Genomic DNA, 18,028 nt, shown 5'->3' on the forward strand with positions numbered 1-18,028 from the left:
AGCATTATGCATATGCCCTTAAAATTAGGGATTCCCTAAGGCAGTATATACAGAGAAGACAAGTAATGATTCTATAGCATCTTACTGCACTGATGGACAGTGACTGTAATGGGGTATGTGGGGGGGACTTGATAATAGGGGAGTCTAGTAACCATAATGTTGTTCACATAATTGTACATTAATGACACAAAAAAATTAAGGATTCCCTTAAAATAACTAAAGCATTCCTTGTAAAAATATTTTATACACAAAATAAACATGACTATTTATACATTAATCATAAGACATAACACAGAATCTCAATTTCCCACACCAATTATTAAGAGTGAAGGAATGAGACCTAGAACTGATAAAATAACAAAGATTTAAGTATATTACTTAAAGTTATAAAGGTAACCAAAAAAGAAAATACAACCATCAAAAATTGGCAAGTGGATGGAGGAACATGTAAGTAAACTAAACTCTCCTATTTCTTAACATGGAGTCAACAGAGTATGTCTGATTTTGATTAATCATTATAGGTTCAAGCTTATTGCTTAGTGATATACAGTTAGCTTTCAAAGTACTAAAAATGACTAAACATGCTTTGCTCCTATGGAGGGGTACTTGAGGTGAGGTGGGAGACTATTGCTTTATATTATAAGCATCTCTTAAGTATTTCAATTTGTATCATGTACAAGTCTTACTTGGATCGAAACAGGAATGCCCGGATGCGCCTTGCTCTGACCAGTGTTCCTGGCAGTCCTGTCGCTGAGGCCCTGTCTAAGGGCTAGGGGCCCACCGATTGCTGTCAGAACAACCTGGTGCCAAGGGCATCCCTGGCCACATCTCCACATTTCCCTGACTCCCAAACCCCACTAACTTCATCCACTAACCCACCCTCTTTCCGGACCTCTGCCAAGGTTCCTACCTGTTACCGGGTCTACTGGCACCTCACCTGCCCAGCCAAGGTTGCCTCCCTCTGTCTGCAATGACCTCCTTCTGCCCTTAGCCCCTTCTTATAAAAAAATATACTGCCCTAATTTTATGTCTATTTCATCACGCTTTGTGAGACTATGTACTGCTATTCTTTGCCATTTCAGTGCCTCCTATAGTTGTCATGTCATTTTGTTTACCTTCCTTCAGATCATTGACAAAAGTTAATAAATGAAAACCCATAAGCACTCCACTGCCATTTATGCTTCTGTCCAGGAAAGGGATTGATGAATCCTATTTGCTCCCTGCTTCCCAACAGGTTCTGTACACCTAACAAATACCTTTTTATTCTGCTGCACAATCCCTTACACAGTCGATGGTCCCGCCTTTGAGTACAGGTCCTATTAGCTGGCCTGGTGTGGAGTGTGCTGGGATCCTGGTCAGTAGGAGGGGAGAGGACTGACATAGGCCACCCTCAACAATGGGCCAGACTCAGCCAGCCAGGAGGGTGGCCTTTGAGACAAAACAGGGAAACCAAAAGGTAGGCGGTCAGTACCACAGACACAAAGCCACCAGAGACAAGGAAATGGAGGCAACTCATACTCCAGACAGGAAGCCTCGAGGGTGATTCACATGGGTGGTCTGTGCACACCTAAGAGACGGGCTCACACACAGTGGCTGTCACTCCCAGAATTCTGCCCTTGCATAATTCGAGGGCAGATGATCTCTGGTTCTGGTGAAATATAAATGGCTTGCTTGCTAGTTGATATAGAAAAATTATTTTAATTTAGTATTTTTTTCACCCATGTTTGTCAAGTATTGTAGAGATTCTTTAGTTTGCTGTATTTCTGCTTCTGGCATAATTTAAAAATAGTATCATTCATGTTAGAGTTAGATTTAGGGTAGGTGTAGTAGAACAAATACTAAGTCCTACAGCATTAGTATCCAGATGTTTCACAAATATTATATTTTTAAAAAGAAGTTCCACAGTAAAAAAAAGGTTGGGAAACTCTAAACAAGATTAGAGAGGTTTTTATTGCTGGATCTAAAAGTTCCTACAGTATGCTAATTTTTATTGTCCAACTCTAAGAAGAGAAGTAAATGTGTTTCCCAAAATTTGACAACTGAACACTTTTTTTCAGAAAAAGAAATACTTTATCCATTATTGATGTTCGTGGAACACAGTTTGGGCAACAATATGTGTCCATTTTGCAATTACTATTTAACCTTTACGCTTTTCTTGGCAGGCTTCCTGAAATTAAAATGGCTATTTAGAAACAATGATTTTAAAGCCGGAAGGTGTCCTAGAGATCATCTACTCCAGCCCTTTATTTTACAGATGAGGAAACTGTGGTGCAAAGAGGGGAAGCACTTTTTGCCCGGGTTTCCAAGCACTAACAGGACCAGGCTCAACCGTCAGGTTTCCTGACCTCAATCAAGTCAGTGTTCTTTCCACTACGTCACAGAGGATGATGATGTCTCTCCATTTCTTTCTAACCCTGTGCTTTTCTTGGATTTCCCTTTTTGAGACAGAGGAACTGTATGGTGAATCTGGGGTTACCTCCCCCAGCAGAAGGCCGAACATACCACTCAAAAGCAGCTCTACGCATTGGATAACCCACAGGTACTTCCAGCACCAGTGCAAACCACTAATCTGTGCCTGGTCAAGGGCATTTCCCCTCCTCATGGGTCTTAAACTGCCAGTTCCGGGAAGCAGTGAATTGCTTTACCCCAAACCACATATCTTCCTGTATCAGGATGATGCACGGTCTCCATACCGTCACCATGTGACTTGGCAAAGCAGCTTCCTTTGTATGATTAAAGTTTTCTGATTTGGTCTTCCACTCAAGTTGCACGCTTTTTAGCATATCTTTATTGTCTCGGTTTTAATTTTAAAAAGTAAGATGGCGTTGGCTATCACTTCACCAGCCTAGGTTTATGAGGATAACCTCCTGCGCCATCCACAGCCTCCTGGGTCTTGACATTATGCCTCGGAGTGAGCCGGGGTCCCCAGGTAAACAGGGGGCCTGGGTGTGGTGCTCTGGCTCAAATTTCTGGTGTGACAACAAGCATGGATGGCCAGAAGGGGAACTGATATTCCCTTATGCCTCTTGAAAATAAGCTCTTAGTTAAAATAACCAGTAGATATGTCAAGTAACCACTTACTAACCAAGTTAGTGGCCATCTCCTCTTTCTCCCTGCCCTCTCCATCAACCACAGCACGCAAAGATCAAAGTCTTCAGTGATTGCCTATTGTCACAGTCCCACTTACCACCCTACTTTCTTTTTTGTTCCTTAAGATGAGAATTAGTAAGGGGGAAAAAATAAGCCTAATTGTTTTTCTAGGCTTTTCTGGTTTCTGTTAGCTGTTCATTAAAGCACTACTTACTGCTTCACAAGCAACTTCCAAGCTGCCTCCTGAGAGCTCTTCCATCCAAATCTGTGTCCTTAGAAAACTTTAATTTTCTCTTTTCAGTTACAGCTTAATTGTTTCTCTGCTGCCAATTAATTTATTAATTTCTCTTTTCATTAAGGTACAATATCCATGCACTAAAGTGCCCAAATCTTATCTGCTGCTGTGTTTGTTGAAAGTGGTCTATTACTCTCTGGAGGCAGTGTGGTTCTGAGCCTTGGTTTCCTCATCTGCAAATGGGGGCAAAGATCATTTACATTGCAGGACCACTGTTAAATTAGAGTGAACATTTAAAAGGCACCTAGCATGGTATCCGGCACCTGCTACATGCTAAATAAATGTCCACTCGGGGAAGACGGGCTCTATTCCTCACTTAAAAATCCCTTGGGTTCCTAAGGGCTCTGGCTGCTTCTCCTTACTTTCCACCTGACTTCCAAGCCCCGCTTCTTCTCTACACCTGGCTTATTGGCCTGTACGTTTAGTTGCTCCTGTAGGGATCTTTCCTCCCCTGTTGGCTCTGTTTTTGGAGGCAGAACTTGTCAGTTCCCCATCCCTCAAAGCCTTAGAGATTCTGCTGAGACAGTGTCAAATAATGGGACATGCAAATGCCAGGACTCAAGTAAGATTTTTTGGCTTCTGGGTGGGGGGAAGCTCCAGACAAGTGTGTGCCCTCTCTTCCAGCACCTCTCTTCCTACACAGGATGCAATGGGGTTCACCATTTTCTGTCTGGGTGACCTTGGGGAAATAACCTTTCAGTGCCTTTGTGTCTACATCTGTAAAACAGATTAATAATAGAACCCATTGAAGAATCAGAGTTCTATGCAAACTGAAACTTCTAAAAGATAAAGAGGAATGAGTATGAAATTAGGAAAAGGGCTTTAGGAGTTGCTCACACAAGTGAGGGGCCCTGAAGTCTCGGCTTCATTAGCTTCATGGTGAATTTGCAACTGATAAAAGCAGTGTGGCTGTGGTGAGGTTTAAATGAAGGACTGTATGTAGTAGGCTGATGTAGTAGCCTATGTAACGATAACCATTATTATAGATATTTATAATAATTTTGATAAAATTATAAATTAACTCAATAAATAAAAGTACAAAAATCATCATGTGTAGTAATTATAAAGCTTCCTTCTTTTCTCCTGTTCCTGCTCCTAAGTCAATCGAATGCAGCGGGGTGAGGCCATCTTCAGGTTGTTCTAACTTGAGGCTCTCTGCTCCTTAATCCTAGGACCCCACTCTGGCCCAGCAGGTCCTGTTCTTTCACCCACAAGACACATAACTTAGGAGGAGACCTAGGGAATGTCTGGGGAAGGGAGGAATGCAGGAGGTGGGCTGGAGGCAGAGCCAGGACTGATGCCCGGGGTCGTGTCCTGGGGACAGCCATCCAATCCAGAGGAGCCCAGCAGACTCCCAGAGCTTCTCAGGTGGCCCGCATGTGTGCCACACATGGGGAGGAGGACTTGGGCCCAGGGAAGTCGAAGACCATCGCAGCAATAGCACGGCTCTTGACCATGGTGTCTACTCCCGCTTTACTTCTGGTAAAGGTTGTTGGTTCTCCACTCCAGCCCCCACTCCCATTTTTATGCTGGGTGTGGTCAACCACAAGAGGCACTTACTCCTTCCAGCAACAGTTTGAGATCTGGGGACAAGGGTTACATGACTTCACAAACTAGTATTACTCCCAGTGAATTTCCATTACCTAGTTCCTCCATGTAGTGTGGTCCCAGATCCCTGGAGTGGCTGCATGTGTGCGTGTGCGTGTGTGTGAAAACCCAAAACCCTGTGGGGAGAGACCTTTGTTTTTCAGGGCAAGTTTGGCAGTGAAGCGTGGAGAAGGAAAGTGGTTTAAGAAACAAAGCAAACACAGGAACTGCTCCAGGGCCTCAGCCCCCTCCTGCAGCCGCACCACAGGGTGTGGTGGGTGCAGTGAGGCCAGAAGGACGCGCTCCACAAATCCAGACAGGACACCAGAACCTAATTTTCAGCTGCTCGTCACAGGAATTCTCCTACCCTCAGGATAAAATACCTGAAGTGACTTAAATAATACGTTTCTGACTGGAGATGGGGACACAGGGTGGGAGACTGAAGCATTTGTCCTCCAAACTCCTCTCCCCCTCCACAGCCTGGACGTTCTCTTGTTCCAGAAGAGGATGGCGCTGGAGGGAGCCCCAGCGGTGACTCACTCCAAGCTAATCCTTGGCAAGCCCATCACCATGGAGACTGTCAATCATGCATGCTCTCCATAGCTTACTGGAACATCTGCCAGGAGAAGCCAAGGGATACAAACTGTTGCTCCTGCCTCCTGTGTTTACCTCAGGGGCCCCAGGAAGCAGGGAGAGGCAGGGAAGGCAACCCTCCACAGCAGGATGGAGGCCCAGCTCTGGTCACTGAGTAGCTGCATGGCCTTTAGCAACCCTTCATAAGTGACTCTGTGTGTCAACTTTCCCAGTTGGTTTAATAAAGGATCTAATCAGCGATTCTCACCCTGACTGGGCTGATGTGGGGGTAGCAGAGATAGGGAAGCACATGCCCTAAGAGGGGTGGGGTAAAAAAAAGCCTGTGTAGACAGTTTCTTCAATACTATGATTTTATATTTGGAATATTACAAAATAATATTTTCATAATTTAAACTGCAGACTATAAAGCTTGGCTAATATTCTTAGGTAGCAGTCTTTCTCAAAGGAAGGACAAAGACACCCCTGTCTGGTCCAGGGAGGCATATCAGAATTTCTAGAGTATGTGAAGGGTTTTCATTCATCAAAAATGAATATGGCTTTAAAAGACCAAAAGTTGGGAGTTGCTGGACTAGCTGATTTCAAATGATAATTGGGCTCAAATTCTGGGCTACTGGGTGACATCTTCAAACCTCAGGCCACCAGTTCCTTCCTGGAGGGAGAAGTACTAGAGGGGATGCTGACCACCCCTGACCCCTCTCAGACCAGACATGTCTCCTCTTATTAAGATTCGGGGCCTGGAGAGGCAGAGGAGGCAGGCCCTGGGAAAGTGTGGAGGGGACCCCCAGAGTCACCCTACTGAGGCAGTCTAGTGGGTGCACCCAAGGAGAGTGGTCTCCGAGAGTGCCAGCCAAGGAGGCCTTCAGCCCTGCTTCAGGTGTAGCTGCCCCCTGGCACCCGGGCCCGGGGCTTCTTGACTTGGGGTGGGACTCATTGCCAGGCCAGAGGACTTGCTCAGCTCTTGAACGTGTGCTCTCCTGGTGAGTGGGAAGGGGGAGGTGGGCAGAGGTAGGCGGGGGAGGGTAGACAAATTTTCAGGTGTTAACTTTTTAATAATAATTCCCTCGGTTTTATTCACACCCTTACCTTTTCTTTTCATTCATTCAAGAGGAAGTTGACCTGTATTTTATCGCCATGGAGGAGACACGTGGCAGGAGGCAACAAAATCTGCCTGCACGTTATTTTGGGTCCTATTCTCAAAAGCCTGAGTCCTTCAGAGATTTTAAAGAATCAAGGAAGTAGAAAAGAAGCTTCAAAATGGGTAGAGAAAGAATGGGGAGACAAGAATAGAATTTGCTACATAGCTGGCAGGGTCTAGTGAATATAAAAATACAGGTTACTTTGTTTAAAAATTATTAAGAATTTTAGCAACAGCAAAAATTAAGCGAAGCATGGGGCCTTTCTGAGCATGGGGCCCAGTGTGAATACCTAGATCCATGCCCACGAAGCTGGCTCTGTACTAGAACAAAGGATTGCCCCTGGAGCTGGAGGCAGGGAGGGGAAGGCACACAGGACCTGTAGCAATGGGCACCTGAGGCCCACTCCCTGGCAGCACTGGTGGGGATCCAACCAGACCCCAGAAAGGAAGGTCTGGAAAGTAAATTGTCTCTAAACACAGGACTCCCAGGCTCAGCAGATTTCTGGTGCCCAGAAGTAGCTCAGAATGGCAGACAGCACAAACCTGCAGGGATGTGCAGACAGGACGATGGGAGGGCCCGGCTCTGTGCACAGATGGTGAACAGCCAGAGCCCCCTCCTAATGTGCCTTGGTTCTTGGTAAGCGCTGGGGACAGAAAGGCAGAGCACAGTGGAAACACAGCTGACTGACATCAGTTTTCAGCCATCCTGAGGGAATGAAGATTTAAAGTCAGAGACTGACCCTCTTTTCATTTCACAAAAAATGACAGAGATATGCTATTTCTGACACACCCAGATTTGTGGACCAGGATTCCACCTGCCACGACTGAGGCCTATCTCCAGGCTCATTTCTGTGGCCAACCGCAAGGGGCTTAAGTAGGAGACCACTGCAGGCCTCTAGCCAGGAGGTGAAACTTGGCCGTGGTCAGGTTGGGGAGATGGAAAGAAGTAGGAGGTAAAGGAGGCCTTGGAGGCTGCTGGCAAGAAAGAGGAAGACCATAGCTCCCCATTTCTCCCCAGTACCAGCATGAGCCCTTGGCTGGATGGAGGTGCCATTTCCTGAGATCAGAAGTAGAGAAGAGTCAGTTACGGGTGGATCAGATGAACATGTTGGGTCTGAGATACCCAAGAGTGGATGGCACGTAGGCAACAGAATACATGACGGGAAGCTCAGAGAAGTCCAGCTGGAGGTGTAAGTTGGGAGACATCAGCTTTGTGGGTATCACTGAACGATGGGCATGGGTGAGATTCTAAGGGAACGAGTAGGGGAAGAAGAGAAGAGGGCCCAGGCATAGCCTGAAGAATGCCAGCATTCAGTGGCACAGAAGAGGATGTACCTGTCCAGGAAAGTCGGAGAGGTGCCTCATAAAAGGCAGGAGAGAAGGAAGACATGGGATGCTGCTGACATCAAACACACCGAGAAGGTGAAAATGCCCATTGAATTTAGCTACAGGGAAGTCACTGAGGACTTTAGAAAGAACCTTTGGAGGGCTTGGAATTCCAAAAGGAGAGGGTAGAGGAGTGACCCGGAGGCAGGAAAGTGGAGATGAGGAGCACAGACAAAGCTCTGGTGTTTGGCTGTGAGGAGGAGAGAGGAGCGGGGTTCAGGGAAGTCGATTAAAGTGTTTAAAGTTGTTCTTTTTTTTCTCATTTTAACAGCTTGACTGAGGTACAATGAACATATGATAAGCTGCACATGTTTAAAGTGTGCCTATCTGAAAAGTTCTGACATACGGCCACACCTGTGGAGCCGTGACCACAGTTGGGAACATAGCTGCACGCCCGGAAACTCGGCTGCCCCGCCCTCCAGCTCCCTCCCCGCCACTGCCCCGCACCCACTGATTTGCTTTCTGCAGTTTGCATTTCTTAGAATTTTATAAAATGGAGTTTTATATAATTTTAAATTTTATAAAAGATACTCTTTTTCAGTCTGACTTCTTTCATTGCAGTATAATTGAGATTCATCTATACTATTGGATGTATCAGTAGTTCATTTCTTTTATTGCTGAATACTTTTATATTATATGGCTATACCATAATTGCTTTATCCATTCATCTGTTGATGAGTATTTGAGTTGTTTCCAGTTTGGGACTGTAACAAATTAAGCTTTTGAATGTTCCCATGCAACTCTTTATAGGGACACATGCTTTTATTTCCCTTAGTAGATAACTAAGAGTGGAATAGCTGGGTGTATATTTTCTTTTATTTTCTTTTTTTTAAGCCGACAGCACCCAGTATTTCCATGTGGTCTCCATCCAAGTACTAACCAGGCCCGACCCTACTTAGCTTCCAAGATCAGGTGCATTCAGGGTGGTATGGCCTGTTTAATTTTTAAGAAATCATCAAATTGTTTTCCAAAATGGTTGTACTGTTTTACGAGAGTCCCAGTTTCTCTACATTTTCTCTTACAACATCTTTTCTCTACATTTGGTATGGACAGCCTTTTAGATTTTCTACATTCTAGTAGCTTCTCCTCCTTTTTCTAGCCCTATCCTATTTGGAGAGAGGAAAATGGTCCATGTGTAGGAAGGCAGAGAGAAGAGGAGAGGAGGATAAGGAGACAAAACCAGCCACACCCCAAGGCATCAACACAGCTTGTTCAAGAGTGAAATGCTTTTCTGAGTCTGTGCTCTGGGACAAGTCCAGTCTGTAGCAAATAGTATTTCCTATGAATCACTGGGTTCACATGTTAGCTTACTGCCTTCCAGGGCCCTGGACATAAGACAACTTCTACAGGGACCTCAGCTTTGGAAGGTTCCTCCCTGGCCCCTGTAGAATGGGAAAGTAGGGAAGGTAGGGGAAGGAAATTCATTCAATGCCCATGAGATCCTGGTCTGGCCCACACCGAGTGCAGTCAGAAGACAACAGCATTTCTCTGCCCCCCTGGGAGAAGACACGTGGGTTGGGGTAGGGAAAAGGGGAAATGGGAGTTCCTAGACCAAGTCTGCACTTATTCCAGGGTGGAAAGGGCAGCTTGTTCTGCTGAGGAATCCATCCTGTTCAGCCCTCAGAGAAATATGTCCCCTCTATTAATTTGGCCAAAGAGGTTTCAATATACAGTTGACCCTTGAATGACTTGGGGTTTAGGGGCATCGAACCTTCTCATGGTAGAAAATCCATGTATAGTTTGTGATTCCCGCCAAACTTAAATACTAATAGCCTACTGTTGACCAGAAGCCTTAACAATAATATAGTCAATTAACACATATTTTGTATATGTGTTGTTTATATTTCTCTAGACTGTAAATGGCACCATGTATGGTCTGTAGGTATTTATGTGCATAAGTTTTGATACATTTTCACTTTTTATAAGAGATTTGTGTATATTTTATGGCAGTAAATAATAGACTATTATCTACATAAACTTTATGTATTCATGACATGCCTAGTTTTTTGTTTTCTTTTGATATTCCTTAGCTATGCAGTTCATCTGAGAGTTTTTTCAAATTGCGACAAATCTCAAAAAAATTTTTCAATATATTTATTAAAAATAATTCATGTATAAGAGGACCTGCACAGTTTAAAGACATGTTATTCAATGATAAACTGTATAAGTATAGGGTGTAAAGAGGATTAAATCATGTTGGGTAGGCCTTCAGGAATTATGAACAAGTAAACCCGGTTAAAATAATAGATTTTTAGTCAAAGCTAAGGCCATCTCTAAAGTCAGATATACATCCTAAGAGCACATACAGGCCACTACAATACTGAGTTTTGAGAACCAAGCATTTATACCCCTAATATGGGAATGAAAAAGAACCTGTCACTTTACCTGTAGCTGCTGGGAAGAACACCCCAAAGACAGTAAAAAAGGACTCCCCAGGGCTGTAATCTGGCAGTGTGTTGTTCCGTAGCAGTTCCGGGGAATACCCAATAAAACCATGTTCTGAAATAACACAAAGGAGAGCAAAGTGAGCCAAGAGATCAGATTAAGCGCACAGCCTTCCCTGGGTTACAGTCCGACCTTATGCAACTTTAAACATTAAAAGATAGGGGGGCGGGGCAGGGCAGGGGAGGCCTGCGGAAACATCTCCCTTCCCACTTCTAGGGCTTTACTTTCGAGTATCTCTATCTGTAGCTATAGGTAGACGAAATAACATGAAGGAGAATGCTGGTCACCTCTGGGAAGAGGAGCATTTTCATTTTGTGTGCTTTATAGATGTCAGTATATCTCACTGAAATCTTCCAACGAGCAAGTATTTACATATTTGCTTATAAGTTTAAAAAGTAAGCTACTTCCCTACCCAAAAACTTTCCCATGGGTCTCTATTAGCTACAGACTAAAGTCCAAACTCCTCAAGACAAATACCAAAGCCCTCCACAAGCTGGCAACAGCCCTTTTCCTATTCATTCACTGCCTTCCCTCTGCCCAACAACCACTCAGACAACTCTTCCCAAGAACACCACTGCTACCCAGGCCCGAGTCCCCTGCCTTCTAGACCATCCCCACGTCTCTAAGCATCGACACCATGCTCACTCTTCAAGTCCATCTCAAAGGTTCCTTCCTTTGGGCCTTACATCAATTCCCCTACCAGAATTCCTCCCAGGTGCCCTCGGTACCGTGACTAGTCATATTAGGTCTTTCCCCAAGTAGACTCCCTGGGGCAATAAATCTGGTCCCACATTTCTATCTCCCAGAATCAACATAGGCAGTTTGCAAATATGGGTCATGCTGAAAAGAATCTTTCTCTTAGATCTCAGCTACAGATACATCTCGCATCCACGCTCTCAGTGTGACCTGTTGATGGACAACTTTACAGCAGGAACACCTCAGGTCTGATTTCCTCAAAGCACCTTCAACATTTGTACGCTGACATTAATAAAATTTTTCAGGTGGTTTCAATCCTACAGGCACTTTGTTTCTTTGTCAAAGGAGGTCACTTTGATTAGCATCTGCAGACATGGAATGTTAATGAGCTGTGAAATCTTAAGATACAAGTTAAGTGTTCTGAGACTTAGGAACATCCAGGGTTATCCAGTCTCTGCTTTTGAATCTCATCTCTGAGAATGAGTTGCTTTGTTTCTTTTAACTGTGGTCCAAGAGAAACCAATCCTGTTCTTTTTCTTTTGACCCTCACAATCACATAGAGAGGGTGTACAGCCATCACTCCGGCCAGGCCTGAGGGCTGTGGTGACAATTTCCTGCCTGCCTGTCCTCCACCTACCTCAGGGCTTAGCTTCACCCTGAGTTTCCATCCGCAGAAGAGTTCCTGCTCACTCATGAGTCCAGTGAGATCGCCAGTGCTTCTCACAGCTTCCAAGATTCATAACTTCATAGGAAAAATATTTTTCAAAAGAGTAATAAAATCAAAGCTCAGTGAAGCACAAGGGACCTTTGGGAGCCCAGTCAGGACTTAAAATCATTGTCAATTGTTTTCTTTTGCCTGAGCACAGGATTTGTCCTGGGACATTCAATCCCAAGGACTGTGCAACATTTCTGAATGGTTTGGCATCTTCACAGCTTGTCATCTCCTCATTAACAAAAAAGCACTAACAGCTAAGTTAACTTCAGTTTACCCGCTGGCTGACCCCACTGACTAACCTTTCTGAGGAGAAAACCAGCCCAGCCTGCCTTGGAAAGCAGCTCAGCCAAGCTGAAATGAGGCACACAGGTCTGAAAACACATCTGAGCATGGGGCTGTGTGCACGCAGGGCAGGCCACCGTGCAGGACAGGACGTAAGCACTTCATCAGGCTCCAAGGGCCCTGACAGTCCTGAAGGCGGCCCTGACACAGGCAGGTGTTTGTCGCCAGGCCTGAAGAGCTTTGCCCTGGTCAGCCTGAAGGTCAGAGGGACTCCAGGTCCCTCAGTGAGTCACTGGGAAGCCTTTTTTCTCTCTCCATCCCACCAAGACCCACAGATTGAAAGAATGAGTCACTTGACTGGCACAGTGGTCTGGGGAGGAAGCCTGTCCCCTCAGTAAGGGTGGATGGCTGATGCAGTCCACACACACGCACACACACACACACACACACACACAGTCACACCGACACGACTGCTGACCCCAGCCCTCTCCTCCCAAGTCCAGTTCTGAATCCTCCTCAAGGAAGAAAAATCTTGACTTTGAAAAGAACTTTCTGGACAAAGATATTTGTCAATACTTCATGTATAATAATGTAAACTAAGGGGGTTCCAGTCTAAGTATTAAGTATAGGAGACTGAAGTATTTTAATTGTCTATAAAGGGTTGTTAGTACCACAGAAAACTATCCATGTTATGTAGGATATATGTTAAGTTAGAACACTGGACACCATTTACAGTACAAATACAAAAACAAGTTTTAATCTATATCTGTAAGAAAAGACTAGAAGGAAACATCAAAATACTAACTATGGTTATCTGTATAATGCAATTATGGGCAATTTCTTTTCTTTTTTTTCTTCTTTTTACAAATTTTCCATATCATCTTTCACAAACATAACTGACTTATCATCAAAAAATAATCTTTTAGAAAAATTTAAAAAAACATCCAGCAACTGGAAGCCCATCCTCTCCAGATGGCTTTTCAACAAATATGTATCTTTTTTTTCCTTTCCATTTATACTCTACCTGCTTCTCCAAATAATTTAAGTGGTTTATGAAAAACATAAGATAGGGCAAGTAGAACAAGGACCAAAAAAAGAAGTTGAGCAAGAGAAAAAGCGATAGAGAGCAGCCACAACACCACGGGACCCAGCCCGAGGGGCCTGCGTAAGGCTCCGATGTAAGATCCTGCAGCGATGGCCTTCCACCCAGAACTCAAGGCCTAGAGGTTTTTTCCTGATGAAGCCCACCCAGGCAGGGACAGACCCCAGGGCCCACTGCTCACACTTGCCAGGCAGGCAGGCACTTTCCAGTGGGTGGGAAGAGCTCCAGAGGCCCCTGCCTCTGCCTTCCCCAGTACCCCTGTCACCTCAGGTCCCCAGGCACAGAGGCCTGGCCCCGCTGGCCCTCATGTCAGCTCCTGGAGCTCTGGTCTCTCTCCACATCCCAAACCTGATGGTATAGCTGGACCCTGAGTTCACGCAGAGCAGATGACCAGGCCGGCCACTGATGTCTCTGACTGGCTTGTACTTCCCAGCGAAGGCACAGTGTCCAGGCAGAAATCACCCGCCACGCCCTCTTATGGTGCGATCTTGTTGCCGGATTTGCTGACATCCAGAACAAGGGTTCTTAATTCTTCTAGTCGTGGCCCTGTTTGAGAATCTGAGGAAAGCTGTGGCTTCTGTTCCCCACAAACAGCACATTTTGCACACTACTGGGGGGTTCCCAGGCCTCTGAAGCCCCTCTGCGGGACACAGACCACAAAGTTCAGGACCTGTACTTGGCACCTGAGACTTTTGCCAGGCCCTGCATGCACCCTGATATGCCAAGCCCTGACTGCCACCACAGCGGACAGCAGCCTCAAGGGACACAGCCAGAGATGTTTCATCCTACAGCCCCTGCCAGGCAACGGGGAGTGTCTGTGAACAAAGGAATTGTGCAGGATCCCAAGGACATCACGGGGCAACCTCTCCTTTGAACATAATGATATTGGCCATTTGTTGGGCACCTGTGTGCCAGTCACTGAACACTAAGTCCTTTACCATATCCTCCTCGATCCTCACAACCATCCTGCAAGATCAGAAGTAGGAAACCAGGCAGAGGAAGGTGAAGGATCTTGTCCCAGTCACACATTTAATGTCCCCTCAGTATGGGCGGGGATTATTATAAATAAAGCATGACATGCAGTCACTGGAGGCTGGCAGCCCAGGGCCCCCGCACTGCCCTCCTCACAGAGATGCACCAGCTCAGGTTCTCTTCAGCCCCCCAAACCTGCCCCAGGAGATCCTGGCATCTCCCTCTCTCCATCCGTAGGGAGCAGATAGTAGGTCTGTCCTATGGAATGCCACCCACACGGATGGATACGTGACTGGCTGGGGCTTGCACAGCTTGGAGGCGGCAGAGCTATGTGGACCCCCGGGTCTGTCTGGATTCAGTTTTCTGTCTCCCATGCAATCTCTTTACCCTGAGTTGTTCCACCAGAGATTTCAAAAGCTTGTGTCTTCGCCTCGGTGGGCCTTTTGGATCCTCTGCTGGTAAAACGGGGAGCCAGGCTGGCTCGCAACTGACACCTCCCACCTGGGAAAGGCCCAGGAGCCGCTGCACGGGAATGCATCTGGGGTTGACTTCAACATTAGTTTCTGTATCCAAGGGAAAAAGTTACTGTGGTCCCGTTTGAGTTAGGTGCTCTTAGGGAGAGCAAAACCAGACGGGAGGCGGGGGAACAAAGGAGAGAGAAAACAAATCACAACCTCGGCGCAAGAACAGGCAGAGAGGATACTTGAAGGTCTGCTGCAAAAAGGCTTTGCCCTCCCAGATTCTTCTTGGGATGCTGTGTTCTGTGGCCTGTGGGGGCCCCACTGTCTGCTCCCAAGGGGTGCTCATGGGACCCACCCACCTTGCCCTGGCCAAAGGCAGTCACCCTGGTCACAAGTTGCCACAGAGCGCAGCTCCCTCAGGGCCGGGCTGGGTTCCAGACCCGAGGGGGAGGTTGCTGTGGCACCTGAAGCTCCCCCATCCCGCCGCCCCCGCTTCATGTCTGCTGAAATTAGAAGAGGCTGTCGGGAAGCCACCAGCCCCCGCATGTGGGTGTCAGATTGCGACCACTGACTAACTTAGAAAGCGAGATTTCTAAAAATGACGGTGGCACTGGGGGCCGCCACCCCGCTGCAAGCTGCTGGGGGCTCTGCGCGGGCCAGGGCTTCCGGCACCGGCTTTCTTCTTGGCTCCGGTCCCCCACCCCTCAACCAGCGGGACAGCCCCTTCCTGGGAACGGACAATGGGAGAGGCTGGTCCGACCAGGAATAGAAAAGAGTGGAGGAAGGGCTGGGAGCCCACGGGGCGGTCTGGGGCTGGGAGATCACAGGAAGAGCGGCTGCAAGGAAGAGGAAAGGAGAGGCCGAGGTTCTGGGAAGGGACACGCGCTCCGCAGCATCGCCGGGGGGCAGGGGGCAGGGAAGGCCGCGAAGAGCTAGCTGGGATCCCCAGCGAGGAAGCACAGTAGGGTGAGCACGAGGGACACGCGAACTGGCCGCCCTTTCCCAAGTGCTTCTCTCGGCATCAGGCTGTACGCACGGCTGCTCCTAAGGGTCCCCCGTCCCCCGCCCGGGGGGGCTGGCCTGGAACCCGGGGTGGCTGCCCAACATCCCACACTGCCTTGAGCACTCTGGGACACTGCCTAACAAAGAACAAGCTCCGCAGTCAGGGGAGGGAACTAGTCTGAAACAGCCTGGCAAAGAGAGGTCAGGGAAAGGGGAAGAAAGGGAGGGTCCCTGTCTTGCGGCTGAGCTCCCGGCAGGGTTCCTGCCCACGCCCTCACTCAGACACTGCCCAAGCCCAGATGGTCTGAGGGGGACAGGGCTGGGCAGCTGAACCCAGCAGGCCCTTGCCCGAGGGGCTGCTCAGCCGCATTCTCCCTCCACTGGGCTTTGGTGTTAGCTCCTGGGAGCTACAATGGGGGAGGCAGCGATGGGGCCCAGGAAGGAAGGAGGCACCCAGTCAAAGCGAGCCCAAAGAGCATGGCTTTGGGAGAAGGGCAGGCCGTGTCTCCCTGGGTTGGAGCACTGGGGCCCCTTCCTGGCATGAGCATCCTGAAGATCTCTGGGGACAAGGTGAAGAACTACGACGGACCTTGAGTCAGCACACCTGGGGTTGCACCCTGGTTCTGCCACGAACTTGCTGTGTGCTCCTTACCCTTTGACATACAAATTCTGCCTCTGTCAACCTGGGAGAATCTGCCTTCCTAAAGAGCACCAGTGATGCACATCACAGTCCCAGAAGCAGGGTGTGGATGATTTTCCAGAATCCTTCTAATTATGGAAGTAGCCAACCGGAAGCCCATTCTTAATACTCAGGACACATCATGCAAACACACCATGGAATTCCAGGAGCAGATGTGAAATCCCAACAGAGATTCCAGAATGTATCAGCACCACCCTTACCTCCCTGCTGCCCCTTTCCACCGTCCGTGACCATCCAAGCAGTATATGTTCCAAAACCGTCAGACCAGCTCACGACCACATTTTAAATATGATAACAAAACAAAGCAATTATGAATTAAAGTGCTACCACAGGGTCTTCCATAATACAAGGCCCATTTTAACAACTGAGGAAACTGCAGTTCAGGATGGAAGCTGGCTGCTCAGAAGGCATGAGAGTTGAGAACAGAACAGTCACCTTAACTTAGGGTCCAGCTTAGAGTCAACACAGTCCCAGTCCCAGTTTGCTGGGCTATCCCACTGAACTGGGTCATAACAATCCTGGTCCCTTGTAGGTGCTCCATAAAAGTATTTTGAACTTGAACTGGATGAGGCTGTACTGATTTGGACTGTACTGACATGGACTAGAGAGGTGGAAGGGGAAATAGTGACAGGTTTGGAAGAGGTTCCCAAGCACCCCACAGCCCCATAGCACGGCTTTTCTTCCCCACAGGAGTTCTGGTCAGCGAACTGGGAGCCTTTCTCACACCAGCCTTCTCTCTGACTTCAGCTCTAGTGAGTTTGGTCCTCCAAAGAGGGTGGGGAGAGGATGTAAACGGGGTTTCCAGCTCCCAGGCCCCCACCCAGAGAGAAAATACAGAGAGGGAGGGCTGGGCATTCCCGCAGTGGCCAGAAGGGAAGTCTGAAGTGGGGCTGTGCCTGCCCAGAGGGCGCAGGGTGGAGCAGCTGGAGCCTTTGGGTCTCTGGGGAAGACCTCCACCCTCCGGACAACTGGCTGGCGGGAACAGCCGGAAAAGCCCCCAGGGCTGGGCAACCCAGGGGATGAAGGGCCTGAGATAGGGGATGTCAGGGCAGCCCCTTTGGGAAGGGGTGGATGAAAGCTTCCAGTAACTGGGTAGCCTCCTGCCAACTCCTACAAATCTGGGATGGCAGTCCAGGGGCTCTTTCTGACCAAAGGATTCTTCACTTGTGAAAGAGGGAGGAGCCTTTTCCTAACAAAGAGTGATTTCTAATACCCAAGAAATTGTTCCATCTGCTGACATGGCTCTATTTCAAATGCTTAATGAACCTTTTTTATAACGGCCTTGGGGTAAGTTGAGATGAGAAGGGACTTTTGCCTTGGAGAGGCTTACAGAGGAGTGAACTGTCAAATGCCCTGGAATGTTAAAGGGCCTGACTTCAGCGGGAACTGGGGCTGAAGTCACCTGGCCCCAGGAAACAAAGAGGTATCTTGGGATAATAACAGAGATTGCCACATAAACTAAGCCAGGGTTTGTGCCAGGCACTGTTCCAAGTGCTTTCTGTGTATAAGCTCACAATACCCCTGTGAGGTGGGTGCCTTTTGCAGGTAAGGAAACTGAAGCACTAA

At 47.5% G+C, this 18,028-nt stretch overlaps 1 protein-coding gene across 3 annotated transcripts in view; it reads right to left on the bottom strand.

The window, feature by feature from the left end:
- The window catches only part of SLC12A8 (solute carrier family 12 member 8), a 113,991-nt gene that overhangs the window by 37,111 nt on the left and 58,852 nt on the right, over nucleotides 1–18,028 (bottom strand). For all 3 annotated transcript variants that reach the window (XM_036905127.2, XM_036905137.2, XM_036905118.2), the window contains exon 6: nucleotides 10,473–10,586. In XM_036905127.2, coding sequence (XP_036761022.2) covers nucleotides 10,473–10,586 — 114 coding nt within the window. The remainder of the gene's footprint in view (nucleotides 1–10,472; nucleotides 10,587–18,028) is intronic.

Source organism: Manis pentadactyla, chromosome 1 (genome assembly GCF_030020395.1).
Source record: "Manis pentadactyla isolate mManPen7 chromosome 1, mManPen7.hap1, whole genome shotgun sequence".
Lineage (NCBI taxonomy): Eukaryota > Metazoa > Chordata > Mammalia > Pholidota > Manidae > Manis > Manis pentadactyla.